Source organism: Suncus etruscus, chromosome 4 (assembly GCF_024139225.1).
Source record: "Suncus etruscus isolate mSunEtr1 chromosome 4, mSunEtr1.pri.cur, whole genome shotgun sequence".
NCBI classification, from domain to species: Eukaryota; Metazoa; Chordata; class Mammalia; order Eulipotyphla; family Soricidae; genus Suncus; species Suncus etruscus.
This window is the reverse complement of record NC_064851.1, coordinates 5,574,024-5,590,690: the sequence shown is the minus strand read 5'-3', so window position 1 is coordinate 5,590,690 and position 16,667 is coordinate 5,574,024. Positions and strand designations below refer to the sequence as shown.

The 16,667-nt window shown below is 52.6% G+C and overlaps 1 protein-coding gene across 2 annotated transcripts; it reads right to left on the bottom strand.

The window, feature by feature from the left end:
- LGALS1 (galectin 1) lies at positions 1 to 5,808 on the bottom strand. Of its 2 annotated transcripts, none has more exons than XM_049771728.1 (4): positions 5,721 to 5,808; positions 4,065 to 4,147; positions 1,162 to 1,333; positions 1 to 226 (listed from the first exon to the last, which is right to left on the bottom strand). In XM_049771728.1, the coding sequence occupies exons 1-4, from the start codon at positions 5,727 to 5,729 to the stop codon at positions 80 to 82; spliced, it is 411 nt and encodes a 136-aa protein (XP_049627685.1). In that variant the 5' UTR covers positions 5,730 to 5,808; the 3' UTR covers positions 1 to 79. The 2 variants fall into 2 exon arrangements, with proteins under 2 accessions (XP_049627685.1, XP_049627686.1); XM_049771729.1 differs by having other exon boundaries at positions 4,065 to 4,144; positions 5,721 to 5,780.
- Positions 5,809 to 16,667: the final 10,859 nt, after the last annotated feature.

Below are 16,667 nucleotides of genomic sequence, written 5' to 3'. Positions count from 1 at the left end.
GTGGTGGAAAGCAGGAGACTGGTTCATGGGGAGCATGGACAGCTGCCTTTATTAGGGGCCATGGGCAGGCGGGCTGGCTTCACTCAAAGGCCACGCACTTGATCTTGAAGTCTCCGTCGGTGGCCATGTAGCTGATGGCGTCCAGGCTGAGGCGGTTGGGGAACTTGAACGAGTACCCGTCGGGGAGCGTGACGGTCAGTTCTTCCTTGCCGAAGGTGATGCACACCTGGTGGTGGTGGGGAAGCAGGGAAGGCCGTGAGGGACAGGCACCCCATCGTGGGAAGCTCACTCCCCACCCTAGGCTTCAGTCAGGGGTCACCCCAGCATCCTGTGGACTCCTAGAGAACCATCTCTCCTGGGGAGGCTGCTGAGGTTTGGGGTGAAGGAATGATGCCTAAGGAGGAAACCCAGGGGAATCGAACCTGGGCAATAAGCGACTCACTGGACACAGCCCCGCCCCTACGCACGACCACGCCCTTTAGACTCCACCCACACCAGTGGCCCCGCCCAAGCTATAGCCACGCCTCCGTTTCAGCCAGGCCGCTGATCCCAGCTGTGCCTCGTTTCCGGTCCAGCCCCGCCCCGTTTAAACCACACCCTTGCTTCTAGCCCCGCCTACTTTCGCCCCGCCCCACCCATAGCCCTACCCCATGCCTCCTTTTTTGGTCCAGCCACGCCCCATTCAAACCGCACCTCACCTCTAGCCCCGCCCCTACTCCGAGCCATGCGTCATTTGGCCCAGCCACGCCCCCTTTAAACCACACCGCAGCCACGCCTCCGCTCAGTTTTAGCCACGCCCCTGCTTCCTTTTTTGGTCCAGCCAAGCCCCGTTCAAACCGCACCTCTGCTCCTAGCCCCGCCCGTCTTTGCCCAATCCCGCCCTTACCACGCCCCATTTTCTAGCTCCGCCCATAACCACACCGTTTGGACCAGTCCCGCCTCTAACCACGCCCCCATCGCCCGGCCCCGCCCAAAGCGTTCTTTTTCGGTCTAGCACCGCCCCTTCTCCTAGCCCCGGCCCAAACCACAGCCACGCCTCCGTTATAGCCACGCCCCGCTTCCTTTTCTGGTCCAGCCACGCCCCGTTCAAACCACATCCGTTCTCTAACCACGCCCACTTAACCCGACCACGCTCACGCCCCGTCGCTAGGCCCCGCCCACCTCGGCGACGCTCCCGGGCAGGAAGGGGAAGGCGGTCTCGCGCTGCTCGGCGCCCCAGGCCCCGCCGTCCTTGCTGTTGCACACGATGGTGTTGGCGTCCCCGTGCGCGTCGAAGCGGGGGTTGAAGTGCAGGCACAGGTTGTCGCCGTCCTTGCCCAGGTTCAGGACGAAGCTGGGGGCACAGGGCGGAGCTGGGGGTCTCCCGGGCCTGCACCCGTGGCTGGGGGGCCTGAGGGGCCCCCCTCCAAGGCGGTGACCCCCGGGCGGGAGACCTGCGTTCCTGCCAGCCCAGGCCCCTGTATGTGGGCCTCTTTCCCTGTCTGCACAGTGCGGGTCGGGAGGAGGGCGGAGCAAGCCTCTCTGAAAGGGTCTTGGGGTGCTGGCGGGCCCAGGAACCCGGCAGACTGGAGTTTGAGGTTCAGCCACTTGGGTCAAGGCCAAGACTTCCCTCCAGGGTCAAGGGGCCGCAGACACAGTACTGGAGGAAAGGCTTGCTCCGGAGCACAGAGCTAGGAATAGGCCCTGAACTCCCCGGGATGAGTGGGGGCCCCCAAGCCCCTCCAGGGGGGCTGTTGCTAGACAGTAGAGCAGTTAGTTGGTCACAGGAGTGAGGCCCTAGGTTCCAACCCCAGCAGCAGGGGAAGCAAAACTGCTAGTTAGATGACCTCAGGGAGGGCCAGTCTCAGTCCCTGGGCATCTCCCTGGAGCCCTGGCATTGCTCGGGGCCACTGACCAACAGCTGTGTGAACAAATGAATTAATAATAATAATAATAATAATAATAATAAATAATGATAATTTTTTTAGCCAAGGAAAGTCGAAGCCCCTGAGGGCTTGGAAAATGCAAGGGAGAGTGAGCGAGCAAGGCTCTGTAATACCCATGGGCATCACCTCAGCCTCTGACCCTCTCCACACTACCTCCATGATCTAGGACAATGGTTTTCAAATAGTGGGGCGCTCCTCCCAGGGGATGTTTGAGCTTCATCAAGGGAGCTTTGTTTGTCATAACAAGCTAAGCCCCGTGTTTATGTCTCTGTATGTCTCTGGAACTGAGAGTTGCTGTGTCCTGCTTCAAACCCCACTTCGAAAAGCTATACATTACAAAACATGTAACCCCTGAGCACCACCGGGTGTGGCCCAAAAACAAAAAACAAAACAAAACAAAACAAAACGTGCTCATTGTAGCTATTAATCCAGACATCACCTCTGATTAAAAAATCAGCTCAGGGCCCGGAGAGATAGCACAGCAGCGTTTGCCTTGCAAGCAGCTGATCCAGGACCAAAGGCGGTTGGTTTGAATCCCATATGGTCCCCCATGCCTGCCAGGAGCTATTTCTGAGCAGACAGCCAGGAGTAACCCCTGAGCACCGTCGGGTATGGCCCCCCCAAAGAAAATCAGCTCAAATTACTTTATATATGTTTGTTTTGCAGGTTAAAGTTTTTTTTTTAATAAAGATACTATTTACAGTCACGCGGTGGGCACGAAAAATGTTTTCTTCTTCTTAGGGGGGCATGACAGATTAAAATAATTGAGAAGCACTGATCTAGGAGAAGATCAACTGCGGCTCCAAGTAGGGACTGCAGTCATGTGGCTGGGTCACATGGAGACCAAGAAACTTGGGCCCTGGCCAGAGCAACAGTACAGTGCTGAAGGCATTTTTTGCCTTGCACAGAGCAGACCAGAGTTCAATCCTTAGCATGCCATATGGTCCCCCAAGCTGACAGAGTGATTCTGAGTACAGAGCCAGGAGTAACCCCTGAGTATCGCCAGGGGTGGCCCCCAAACAATCAAATAACTTTTTTTGGCTTTTGGGTCACACCTGGTAGCGCTCAGGGTTTCCTCCTGGCTCTATGCTTAGAAATTGCCTCTGGCAGGCTCGGGGAACCGTATGGAACGCCGGAATTTGAACCACCGTCCTCTTGCATGCAAGGCAAATGCCTTACCTCCATGCTATCTCACCGGCCCCCAAACAATTAAATAACTTGGGCCAGAACAATAGTACATCAGGTAGGGCATTTGCCTAGCACACCAAGTTTGATCTCTGATCCCATATGGTCTTCTGGGTGCTGGTGAATAAAGCCAGGATTTACATAAGAAAGAAAAAATGGAAGGAAGGAAGGAAGGAAGGAAGGAAGGAAGGAAGGAAGGAAGGAGGGAGGGAAGGAAGGAAGGAAGGAGAAAAGGAAAGAAAATAAAAGAAAGGAAGGAAAGAAAAAGAAAGGAAAGGAGAAAAGGAAAGAAAATAAAGGAAAGGAAGAAGAAAGGAAGGAAAGAAATAGGAAAGGAAGAAAGGAATGAAAGAAGGAAGGAAGAAGAAAGAAAAAGAAAGGAAGAAAAAGAAAGAAGGAAGGAAAGGACAGAAAGAAAGAAAGAAAGAAAGAAAGAAAGAAAGGAAGGAAGGAAGGAAGGAAGGAAGGAAGGAAGGAAGGAAGGAAGGAAGGAAGAAAGAAAGAAAGAAAGAAAGAAAGAAAGAAAGAAAGAAAGAAAGAAAGAAAGAAAGAAAAAGAGAAAGAAAAAAAGAGGAAGGAAGGAAGGAAGGAAGGAAGGAAGGAAGGAAGGAAGGAAGGAAGGAAGGAAGGAAGGAAGGAAGGAAGGAAGGAAGGAAGAGAAAATAACAGAAAGTTGGGGGCGCAGTGGATGCAGTGGAGAGCGCCGGACCCCAGCAGCTGGGCGGGGCCAGCCAAGGTAGATGACGTGTCCGCAGCTGGTTTAGTTTAAGAGGCTCCCGCAAGGGAGGGAAGGGGCGACCGTGGTGGGGGCGCCCAAGCCCGCGGAGGAAGTGACTCACCCCGAAAACGCAGCCTGGAGCCCGGGGTGGGGGGGTTAACCCTTTCCCCGCCGCCTGGGGGAGAGGAGGCCGCAGCCCCCCACGCCCCTCCCGCACCCCAGCCTTCCCCTCTCACCTCTTGGCGTCTGGGGACACCTGCCCCATGACTCGGAGGCACTCCCCAGGTTTGAGGTTCAGGTTGCTGGCGACCAGACCCTGCTGGAATAGCACATGGTGAGGTTAGTGGGTTCCCATCTCGGACCACCACCCTCTTGGCCATCCAGGGCACCCCGGGGAGTTTGGGGAGTTTGCCTGGTCCCAGGTAAGTCACTCTTCTTGAGGAGCCTGGGGAGTTTCCAGCCGCTGCCATCAGACATGCTTGGGAGTAGTAAAAGGTTTTTGGGCCACAACCAGTGACACTCGGGCTCCTCCTGGCTCGCTCAGAAATCTCTCCTGGCTTGGGGGACCATTTGGGATGCTGGGGGATCGAACCCAGGTCCATCCTAGGTTAGCAAGGTGAACACCCTACCGCTTGTGTCATGGCTTCGGCCCCAGAAGTAAAAGTTTTGACCCTATATGGGGCCAGAGACATATAACCCAGTTGGAGTCTTAAGAGCAAGCACCCTGTCTGGGTTCTGTCCCTGGAATCCCTTACAGTCTCCTGAGCATCTGTATACCTGAGTTCGAACCCCTGCATCCCATATGAGTCCCCCTGAGCTCAGAGTTGGGAGTAACCCCCTGAGCACAGTTGGGTGTACCCCTCCAAAAAGAGTTTTGGCCTTACAACTTGGGACTGGGAAGAGGGGGCGCTGAGAATCCAGAGAGAGGATTTCAGGCCGTCACTTCATGTCCTAGAGAGCCCGGCTCAGTGCCAGTGGCTCTGCCTGTCCTGCAGAGTGAGAGGTTGAGGAAGCAAGGGGCCTGCTGCGGCCTGGGGCTCAGGCCTGGGCCCCTCATCCCCTTCTAGGCTGAGGGACAGAGTCTTCAGCAGAGGACCCTCTGGAGCACCTAAGAATGCCCCACTACTGAGCTGAGAGCGGCCTGGTCTGCTCAGGGTTAACAGGGCCCGAGCAAACCACCACCCAGAGGGCCTGGTGGCCAGGAGTTAACTGCAAGGGGTTCCTTCTGCCAGAAACTTGAATTCTTGCCCCTGGCAATTCAGGGAAATTCTTGCCTCTCCCGTGCACCTTTGCTTCCCAGCATGGCGGGGTAAAGGGCTCCCCCAGCTGGCCCCCAACCAGCCTGGAACAAACCACTCTGTCCACCTGCTCGCCAGCCAGGCCTGAGGCCAGATCCCTGGCGATCATTCAGGGCTCTCTAGAGCAGAGGGTGACTCGGCTTGTGCCTGGGGACAGCTGCAGGGAGAGGACAGATGACCAACGACCAACTGGAGGCTCTTAGGCGGAGGAGGGGCACAGGATCTTAGCCGGGGCGGCAGCAAAGAACACCCCCCTCCCCAGCCAGCCACACCCTTCCTACTCGCTTTCTCTCTGAGAGCACTGCAGAGTGTCACTGTCTGGCCTAGATTAACTGTCTGACCCTGGAGCCATCCAGAAGTTCCTAAACCACCCTCCTAAAAAAAGAAGGCTTGGGGTGGGGAGGATCCTGGCGCACACCCCCATTTTCCAGACAGAGCCACCAAGGCCCAGAGAAGAGCTGGAATGCAGGAAGCGTTTGCTCCAGGCGAAAAGATTGGAACTCAGACCCGGATACCTGACCAGCAGGAATGAGTCACAGATTTCTGCTCTCCCCCAAACCCTCCCTGGGCTTTGGGGTGAAGGGGACCACTCACACAAGCCATGATGGAGTATTGGAGGATGTCTCAGAGACTTGGGCACCGCCTGGGCTGAAGACTCCACCCGAGAAATGGGTCCTGGGACCGCTCCCACCCTTTTAAGTGGACACCAGAGCTGGTGAGTCCTGCCCCACCCCCAGGAGCTCAGCCAATTGGAAGTCGAGATGGGGCTGGAGGCGGAGTCCGTGGAATTTTGAAGCTTGGCTGTGGCCTATCAAGAATGGTGGATTCCCCCCCTTCCTTATTAGCCACGCCTTCTCATCTTGATCCCATCCCCCCCAATTCTCCTACCCCCTAAAATAACTGTCCTGTGGTATGCTTTTGGGGGAAGCCAATGGAAAATAGTTTGAGGATGAGCTAGGACCAAAAGTTGGCAGGAAGGGGGCTTGGAGTCAGCAAGCTGAATGCAGGGGGCAAGTAGAGAGAGAGAGACCCCAGTGGGTGGAGGGTTCCCCTTATCCGCCCCCCCCCAGAATTGGACTGGGATCCCTGAGGTTGTTGCCTGGCCCACACTCTGTGGGACTCAGCAGAGGGTGGGATCCCCTCGCGGCAGGCCTAGGCCCCACCCAGGAAGCAGGGATTGCGGCTGGCCACACTTCTCTTCTCGCTAAAGAAAGAAAGAAAGAAAGGCTGGGCTCAGTGCCAGGCCCCAGGCTGCCAGCCGCTGGCCGGGGCTCAGGCCTCTGCGAAGTCTTTGCTGTCATCAACCACTGAGTGATTGTTAAGGGGCTGGGCAGTGCAGTGGGCAGGCCAGTCAGGCAAAGATGAACCCTTCTGGTCCCCATTTGCTCTTAGTTTCTGTTGAGGCAGCATCTGGATGGGATGGAGTGACAAGGTCTTGGCAAAGTTATCCAGGAAGATGGGGGCTGCCAGGAGGGAGCAGGGTGGTCGGCCCTGGATGGCTGGAAAAAAAAGGAATGGGAAACCTTATTCCGAGAGAGGCAGGGACTCAGCTTGCCAAAGTCCAGGGCTGGGAAGCAGACTGGAAAGGGCTGGCTCCGAATCTGGGGGTGACCACCATCCCTGGATCCTGAAGGATGCTGAGGATGGATGCTAGAGGGGATCCCCTCTCCCTGGCAGGTTCAAGGGAGGTTCAAGGGGGAGGGGGCCCTGCAGAATCTCTCACTTTCCACTTAGGAGCCAGGTTGAGAGAAGGGCGGTGCCCAGAGCTTTGGGCAAAATGAGGGAGCCGGATATTGGGGCTTTCAGGAACCTCTGTATCCTCAACCTCTTCTGCACCCACAAAGGAAGACAGGGTGGCCCCACAGTGATGCCGATCAGAGAAGCACACTGTGGTTTCCCTTCCTCCATAATCCAAGCTCTCTGGCCCCCACCTCCAACCCCAAGAACAATAGGGCGTCCTGGGGACTTCCAGACCTAGAGAGACTGCCCTGCCTCTCTTCCAGATCCCCACAACTGCCAGCCATCAACTCGGGCAGCTGGTGCATATTCCCCTCCCAGGTCTCCCCAACCTCAACCCTGGCTGGTGCCCCAGCTTCCTTTAGTCTCCCCACCCCAGGTCCCTCTGCCTGCTCAAGGAAGAGGGGCATGTCAGGAGGGGTCCTAGGCCCCTCAAGGGTACAACTTGAGGTACCCCCAGCTCAGCCCTGGTCCACTGCCCTGGGGCTCCCACCCGAAGTGAGATTCTGGGGTGTCTCCCCTGATTCTGAAAAATACAGTGTGAAGAAATGTTTCCTGCATTCTGGGGTTGCCGGGTCAGGGTAAGGGCCGGGGAGCACTGGGAAGGCCCATTTGGGGTCCTGGGCCCAGCCCGACTTTGCCCTCTCTAGGGTGGTCCAGGAAGTAACTGCTCCTGCTTACCTCATTTTACCACTCTGTAAACGGGAGCGGGAGGGGTTAGGGTCTGCTGCAGGAGACAGAGGGGAGATTTGTTTTGCAACCCCTAAATTTCTCCAGCCTTTTAGCTCAGTCAGTTTACCCTTGGGAATCCACACCACTGGGGTCCCCCAGCCTGTCTCTTCCTGATGAAGCTAGGGATTGTTCAGAGTTCACTGTCCCTCTAAGAGAGACGTGATGGGTGTTGGGTGGCAGGAACCTGGGGCCTCTGTGTGTGAATGGCAGCTCTAGGATTTGCTTTCTGACTGTGCTTCCTCTCTTCCTCCCCCACGCCTACACATCTGCTTGGGCCATCAGGCTGGGGAGGAGAAAGGGAAGTCCTGATTTGGGGCTGCCCTCAGCCCCGAGTCCCTTCTGGGGATTAAAGAATAAAGAACAGTTTTCATTCAGGGACCAGTTGGAGGATTTCATATGTGATGAAAGTGAGTTCTCTCTCATGCACCCCCAAAGTCAAGGATCCCACTCCTCTGGGAATTAGCCCACCCCCCACCCCCAGTCCTGCTGCAGAGACAGGGAAGGAAATTCTCTGGAATTCCTTCATCCTTCTGGCTGGACCTTGAAGGAGGCCAAGAGCTGTGAGATCAGCCACTGGAGTCCCTAGGGAACCCCCAGTTAGGGCTGACCTGACCTCCCCGCCCCCCCACCAGACCACACCCCGAAGAGACCACGCCCATTTCTGGTACCCAGCTTTTGTGATATCCATTTACCGAGGATGGACAACTCTGCTCTGATGCTAATCTCAGTGCCCAGCCAGTCAGGCTAATGGGAGTGAGGGGACGGGATTGGGGGGATGTTGATCAGGAGATCAGAGCAGGAAGGAACCCCAGAGATACTGCCTTCCCTCAAACTCTTCCTTCATTTAATGATGTGCCCAGAAAAGGCGGTCACATGTCCATGGTCACACAGTGGGGCTGAGATAGGAGGGGCTTTGTATAGGCCAACCTGGGTTTGATCCCCAGCATCCCACATGGTCCCTGGAACCTTCCAGGAGTAAATTTTGGGGGTGAGTTTCAGGCCACATCTTGTGGCACTCAGGGGTTACTTCACTCTATGCTCAGGAATCACTTCTGGCAGGCTCAGGGGACCATATGGGATGCCGGGATCGAACTTTGTGTCAACAGCACATAAGGCAAATGCTCTCCCTGCAAATGCCCCGGACCCTGCCAGGAGTAACTCCTGAATGCCATTGGGCATGGTGTCTCTCACCCCTGCCAAAAAAAGAAAGAAAAGATGGTTGGCTGGGTGGTAGATAACTCTGTGCCAGGGATGTGTACACCTTGCAATGTAAGATTTGATTTTGGTTTTCGTTATTATTTTTGGGCCATACCCAGAGGCACTCCGATTACTCCTGGCCCTGCACTCAAAAATTACTTCTGACAGGCTCAGGAGACCATATGGGATACCAGTGATTGAACCTAGGTCAACTGCATGCAAGGCAAACATCCAATCTTTTCTTTCTTTTTTTTTTTTTTTTGACTTTTGGGTCACACCTGCAGCACTCAGAGGGGGTTCCTCCTGGCTCTCTGCTCAGAAATTGCTCCTGGGGCCCGGAGAGATAGCACAACGGTGTTTGCCTTGCAAGCAGCCGATCTAGGACCTAAGGTGGTGGCTGGTTTGAATCCCGGTGTCCCATATGGTCCCCCGTGCCTGCCAGGAGCTATTTCTGAGCAGACAGCCAGGAGTAACCCCTGAGCACTGCCGGGTGTGGCCCAAAAACCAAAAACCAAAAACCAAAAAAAAAAAAAAAAAAAAAAAGAAATCGCTCCTAACAGGCTCGGGGAACCATATGGGATGCCGGGATTTGAACCACTGTGGTCTTAGGTCGGCAGCTTGCAAGGCAAATACCTTACTGCTGTGCTATCTCTCCTGCCTACATCCGATCTTTGTGTGTGTGTTTGTTTTTTGGTTTTGGTCAACACCCTGAGGAACTCAGGTGTTACTCCTAGCTTTGAAACCAAGAGATCAGTCCCGACCGGCTCGGGGATCATACCAGATGCTAGGGATCAGCCATGTGCGAGTCAAACCCACTACTTACTACTGCTGTGCTATCCTTTAGCCCCAGTTGTACTGATCTCTTTCAGCCACCACTCTGACCTAAAGGCAGGCCTTTTATTTCATTTTATTTTATTTTTATGTATTTATTTATTTGGTTTTTGGGCCACACCCGATGACGCTCAGGGTTTACTCCTGGCTATGCACTCAGAAGTCGCTCCTGGCTTGGGGGACCATATGGGACGCCGGGGGATGGAACTGTGGTCCGTCCTAGGCTAGTGCTGGCAAGACAGACACCTTACCTCTAGCGCCACCACGCTGGCCCCTTATTTTTATTTATTTATTTATTTATTTATTTTTGGTTTTTGGGCCACACCCGGTAATACTCAGGGGTTACTCCTGGCTATGTGCTCTACTCAGGGGTTACTCCTGGCTATGTGCTCAGAAGTTGCTCCTGGCTTGTGTGGGGAGCCTAGCTAATGAAACCTAGAACATAGGACACCTCAGTAATTCTAATCTGGTCACCCACGTGACCAAAGGCGCCCATGCCTTGAGAACAAAGGAAATAGACAAATACTAAAGTAATTCAAAGCAGCTTAATACATCCAGCCAGAAAGAAAAATATAGAGCCACTTGTCTTTGTGTTAGCAAAAGGTTACTAGGATTACAGCTGATGTTTTATTTGTGCTTGCTGAGTGGAATTTGTGGGACTCTGTTTGGATCTTGTGTTTTCTATATAAACTCTCTTAGTATAAACATGTGCTCAGGTCTACCTCTTTGCCCCTCCCTATTACCTGCCCCCAGCTTATGCTAATGAGTGCTCACAGTTGTAATTGGTAGAAAACTTGTAACACCCTCTGACGTATTCAGCCCTTAAAAGCTGATTCCCCCCGACAATAAATCCCTTTTTGAACAGCATGCGTTGTCTTGAGGGCCCTTCTTACTAATTTCTCTAGTTTTTCTTTACAGGTCGGTTCTGCTCGAGTGAACCCACTAATAACTAGCAACCTTCATTTCCACACCCCCGAGGGTCGGGGGGTCTCCCACAGGAGGTTGCAGGCTTGGGGGACCATATGGGACACCGGGGGATCGAACCGAGGTCCGTCCAAGGCTACCGCAGGCAAGGCAGGCACCTTACCTTTAGCACCACGCCCGGCCCTTATTTTTATTTTTTTTAAATTAATTTATTTAAAGAAAATGCTACATAGTTGACCTTATTTTTATTTTTATTTTTTCTGCTGAGCTAGCCCCAAGCTTGGTTGTGAGCTTTTGAAGAACTCAGAAGGGGCCGGCGAGGTGGCGCTAGAGGTAAAGTGTCTGCCTTGCAAGCGCTAGCCAAGGATCAGGACCGCAGTTCGATCCCTTGGTGTCCCATATGGTCGCCCCAAGCCAGGGGCAATTTCTGAGCGCTTAGCCAGGAGTAACCCCTGAGCATCAAACGGGTGTGGCCCGAAAAATCAAAAAAAAAAAAAAAAAGAAGAAGAAGAAATCAGAAAATATTTGAGAGCTGGGGCCAGAGCGATAGACTTGCAGGTGGCCAACCTGGGGTCAAGAACCCCAGCATCCCCTGTGATCCTTCGAGCCAACTAGGAATGAGTGCAGAGCCAGGAGTAATCCCTGAGTGCCCCTAGGTGTGGCCCAAGCAAAAATTTTTTTTTTTTTTTTTTTTGGTTTTTGGGCCACACCCAGCGTTGCTCAGGGGTTACTCCTGGCTGTCTGCTCAGAAATAGCTCCTGGCAGGCACGGGGGACCATATGGAACACCGGGATTCGAACCAACCACCTTTGGTCCTGGATTGGCTGCTTGCAAGGCAAACGCCGCTGAGCTATCTCTCCGGGCCCGCAAAAATTATTTTTGAGAGATGAAGAAAAACATTTTTTGGCTCCAAAAAAAAATGCAGAGCTGAGTGAATGTTTATTCTACATGAGCTTAAAATAGTAGTCATCAAGACCAGAGAGAAAATATATCAGGGAAGGCTCATTCCTTGCATGCTCTCTACCTGGGTTTGATCATTTCATCAAGTCCCCTGAGGCCTACTATTCTAAGAACAGAGCCTGGAGTAATCCCTGAGTACTACTGGGAGTGGCCTAAAAACTAACAAGCAAGCAAAAAAAAAATGCAAACATCAAATTTCAATGCATTTTTTTCTTTGAACAAGGGGGAAATCACACCTGGCTGTACTCAGGGATCACTCCTGGCGGGTTCAGGGGACCCTATGGGGTGCTGGGGATCAAACTTGACTCATCCTCGGCCTCTTGCTAAAGATAAGTGTCCATGGGGGCCAGAGAGATAGCATGGAGGTAGCGCATTTGCCTTGCATGCAGAAGGAAGGTGGTTCGAATCCCAGCATCCCATATGGTCCCCCGAGCCTGCCAGGAGAGATTTCTGAATGTAGAGTCAGGAGGAACCCCTGAGAGCTGCCGGGTGTGACCCAGAAACCAAAAGAAAAAAAAAGACAAGTGTCCTGCCCACTACACTCTCTGGCACCACAATCTTCGCTTTCAGCCAATGTCTGAGTGGGCCTGGCTCTTGGGAACTGTGGTTGGGAAGAGAAAGGATGAGAAGGCAGGAATGAGGAAGCGGTGATTTCTGGGTGGCCCGGAGCAACCCCCTTGACTCTACCTCCCAGTCTGGGGCAGCAGAATTGGAAGGTCAGAAGCTAAAGATTGTTTCAGTTCCAGGGACTTAGTCACTGGATAAGGAAATGTCCGGAAAGCAAAAATGTCCAGTGCTTTGATTATGATCAGAAACAGCTAAAACGGGACCAAGCAGGTTGTGACCTTGAGGTTATAGCAAGATCAGGTTTCAGGGATGGATATTTGCAGAGAAAAGAGAGGACTTCAGGGCTCTGGAGACAATGGAAAAGGTCAGAACACATTATTTGGGAGCCAGAGCCATAGCACAGTGGGGAGGGCATTTGCTTCGCACACGGCCAACCCGAGTTCGATCCCTGGCATCCCATATGGTCCCCTGAGCCAGCCAAGAGTGATTCCTTTTCTTTTTTTGGGGGGAGGGCACTCAAGGGTTACTCCTGGGTCTGTGCTCAGAAATCACTCCTGGCAAGCTCAGGGATCATATGGGATGCCGAGGATCATATGGGATGCCGGGGATCAAACCCAGGTCCATCATGGGTCATTTGAATGCAAGGCAAACACCCTACCACTGTGCTATATTGCTTTGGCCCCTGCCAGGAATGATTCCTGAGTGCAGAGCCTGGAGTAACTCCTGAGCACCACCAGGCGTGGCCCCAAAACCAATCCCTCCAGTTAAGCCTCCCCCAACTTCCTGCCTATCTTACCTGGATGGGAGGGGTCTGTGGTTGGTAACAAAGGGGTGGTCTCAGGGGTGAGAGAGAGAAACTTAGCAAAGGAGAGGCAGCAGGTAGAGAAGAGAGACGGGTTGGGTGCAGAGAGGCTGCTTAGCTTAAAAGCCATGTGAGATATGCACACGGCGGTTAGGGCCTTATAATAAAAGCTGATGTCTCCTGAAACTTCCTCTGACTGCCTGTGAATCATTTCTTTGCCGATACCCTGATATCTACAGACCCACCGGCTGAAAGGGGCTGCAGGCTCCCCATCCATCCACCACACTTGAACTCTAATTAATTTAATTAATACCATACCCTCCCCCCCAAAAAAACCCACGATTTACATGAGGCATTCTTTTTTGTTTTGTTTTGTTTTTGGGTCACACCCGGCAGCACTCAGGGGTTCCTCCTGGCTCTACACTCAGAAATTTCTCCTGGTAGACTAAGGGACCATATGGGATGCTGGGATTTGAACCACCGACCTTTTGCATGCAAGGCAAATCCCTTACCTTCATGCTATCTCTCCGGAGGGATTTCTAATGTGATCTCTAGAAGGTTTCTGAGTCCTTCCCTTGTACAAATCAGTCTGGTGTGTGTGTGTGTGTGTGTGTGTGTGTGTGTGTGTGTGTGTGTGTGTGTGTGTGTGTTTAGAAGCTAGAGAGACAGTACAGTGGCTAAAGGCATTGAACCCTATATTGTCCCGTGAATCTGCCAAAAGTGATCCCTGGGTACACCCTGATCAAAGAAAAGAAAGAAAATAAGGGGCTGGAGAGATAGCATGGAGGTAAGGCATTTGCCTTGCATGTAGAAGGACGGTGGTTCGGATCCCGGCATCCCATATGGTCCCCTGAGCCTGCCAGGAGTGATTTCTGAGCATAGAGCCAGGAATAACCCCTGAGTGCTGTTGGGTGTGACCCAAAAACCAAAAATAAATAAATAAATGTTAGGGGGGCTGGAGAGATAGCATGGAGGTAGGGCGTTTGCCTTGCACGCAGAAGGTAGGTGGTTTGAATCCCGGCATCCCATATGGTCCCCCAAGCTTGCCAGGAGCTATTTCTGAGCATAGAGCCAGGAGTAACCCCTGAGAGCAGCTGGGTTTGACCCAAAAACAAACAAACAAACAAAAAAAAAAAACGTGTGTCTTTGGGGCCGGAGAGATAGCATGGAGGTAAGGTGTTTGCCTTGCATGCAGGACAGTGGTTTGAATCCTGGCATCCCATATGGTCCCCTGAGCCTGCCAGGAGTGATTTTTGAGCGTAGAGCCAGGAGTAACCCCTGAGTGCTGCCGGGTGTGACCCCCCCCCCCAAAAAAAAAGAAGAAAGATAAAAAGAAATGAGGGCTTTAATGGAAGGGTGTTTTATTTGGGGGGGGGTGGAGATTTGGAGATCACACTAAGCAGTGTGATTTTTGCTCAAGTACTAACTGGGTGCATGCAAGGCAAGACCCTCAGGCCCTGATTTATCTGGTAGGTTCCTTAGTTTTGGGGTTGGTTTTTATCAACTTTCCTGAAAACATTCATCATAAGGAATGGAGGTGAAGGCATATGAGGTTCACTGTGCCACCGCATTTTTTGTTGTTTTGTTTTTTGTTTTGGGCCACACCCGGCGTTGCTCAGGGGTTACTCCTGGCTGTCTGCTCAGAAATAGATCCTGGCAGGCACGGGGGACCATATGGGACACCGGGATTCGAACCAACCACCTTAGGTCCTAGATCGGCTGTTTGCAAGGCAAACACTGCTGTGCTATCTCTCCGGGCCCCGCATTTTTTTTAAGGCTAGTCAAGTGAAGCAGTGGAGTGGAGAAGGAACAAAGACATCTGTAACTGGCTGTGATCAATTAATTGTAAACACCACTGCATTTGGACCAGCTTGCATTTTTATTTTTTATTTTTTTTGGTTTTTGGGTCATGCCTGGCAGCGCTCAGGGGTTACTCCTGCCGGGATTCGAACCACCATCCTTCTGCATGAAAGGCCAAACGCCTTACCTCCATGCTCTCTCTGGCCCCTGCATTTTTTTTTTTTTTTTTTTTTTTTTGGTTTTTGGGCCACACCCCGCGTTGCTCAGGGGTTACTCCTGGCTTTCTGCTCAGAAATAGCTACTGGCAGGCACGGGGGACCATATGGGACACCGGGATTCGAACCAACCACCTTTGGTCCTGGATCAGCTGCTTGCAAGGCAAACGCCGCTGTGCTATCTCTCCGGGCCCTATTTTATTACTTTTTTAATGGCCTTGCCACTCTTTTCAATGTTTCTAACTCACCTTTAATTTCCTCTTAGCCACCTAAAGCAGTCTTGAACTAGAGAAAGACTCTGGGTATAGATGCCTCATGATCACAAAATGGCTGCCCGGAAGAGGCGCCTGAGTCTGGGAGGCCACCATGTTGAGAGGGGCACAGGTTTACCTCATGGGGCAACTAACCTGTCCCCTATCCTTTCGCCAAGCTGAGTGGGTCCCATCACAACCAGAAGTTCCCATGAACACAGGCACTGAGACCTGAGCTGCAGACTTATCACACATTTAAGACTTAAATCACACACTCATCTTCCATTTTTGTTTGTCTGGTGTGCTCAGGAGTCACTTCTGGCAGTCTTAGGGGTTTGCGTGGCTAACGATGGGTTGGGCCAGCAGGGCTGATGTTCCCATCATCATTCCAGAGGCGAGGGGCACCCAGAGAACCTAGAACCCTCTAGACTCTACAGAGAGGATGCCCTAGCATCCTGAGGTCAGCAAAACTTAGCATGGTCTTGGTGGTGATTGAATCCAGGACCTCAAATGTGCAGGGCATATGCTCTACCTGGCCCAGATGTCACGGCCCAACTCTGGGGACAGAACTCAGCTAAGCAAAAGGTCCAGCCCCTGGAGTGTTCTCCCTGGTCCTAGGACATGACATCCCTCTCTTTTTATAATTAGAAAAATTTTGGGGCCAGAGAGATAGATAGCACAGCAGTAGGGACAACCTGGGAGGGATCTGGATTCAATCCCCAGCATTCCATATGGTCCCCCAGGCCTGCAGAGAGCCAGGTGTGGCTCAAAAACAAAATAATATTTGGGTCACACCCAGTGGCCTCAGGGGTTATTCCTGGCTCTGTACTCAGGATTTACTCCAGGAAGGTTCAGAGGATGGGATGCTGGGGATCAAAACCAGGTAGGCCACAAGCAAAGCAAATGCCCTCCCTACTGTGCTATAACTCTGGCCCCTGGACAATGACACTTTGTTTTCGATCGTACTAAAGATGCCTGGAGCTTACTCTTGGTCATGCTAGGGAACCAGATGGGATGCAGGGACCCAGAGCGGCCATGTACAAGGCAAGTGACCTGCTGTACCAGTGCATAGAAAGAGAGCAAAAGGTCAGGTGCTGGCCCTACACACATCCAAGCAACTCCAATTCAATTCCTGGCACCAAGTGGTCCCCCAAAGAACCACCAGGAGGAACCTTTGTGTTGCCCGAAGTCCATTGAGTCCCACCCAAACCAAAATGTTCTAAAATGGAGAAGGCTGGGGCAGGAGCGGTGGTGTAAGCAGTAGGGTGTCTGTCTTGCAGACACTAACCTAGAACGGACTGCGGTTCTATCCCCCGGCATCCCATATGGTCCCCCAAGCCAGGAGCGGTTTCTGAGCACATAGCCAGGAGTAACCCCTGAGAGTCACAGGGTGTGGCCCCAAAACCAAAATAAGCAAATAAATAAAATAAAATAAAAGGGAGAAGAATCATTTCCTGCAGGGCTACTTCCCCAGAGAGCAGACTCGATGGGCCCATCTTGCCTTCCTGGACACAGTCACGAACCC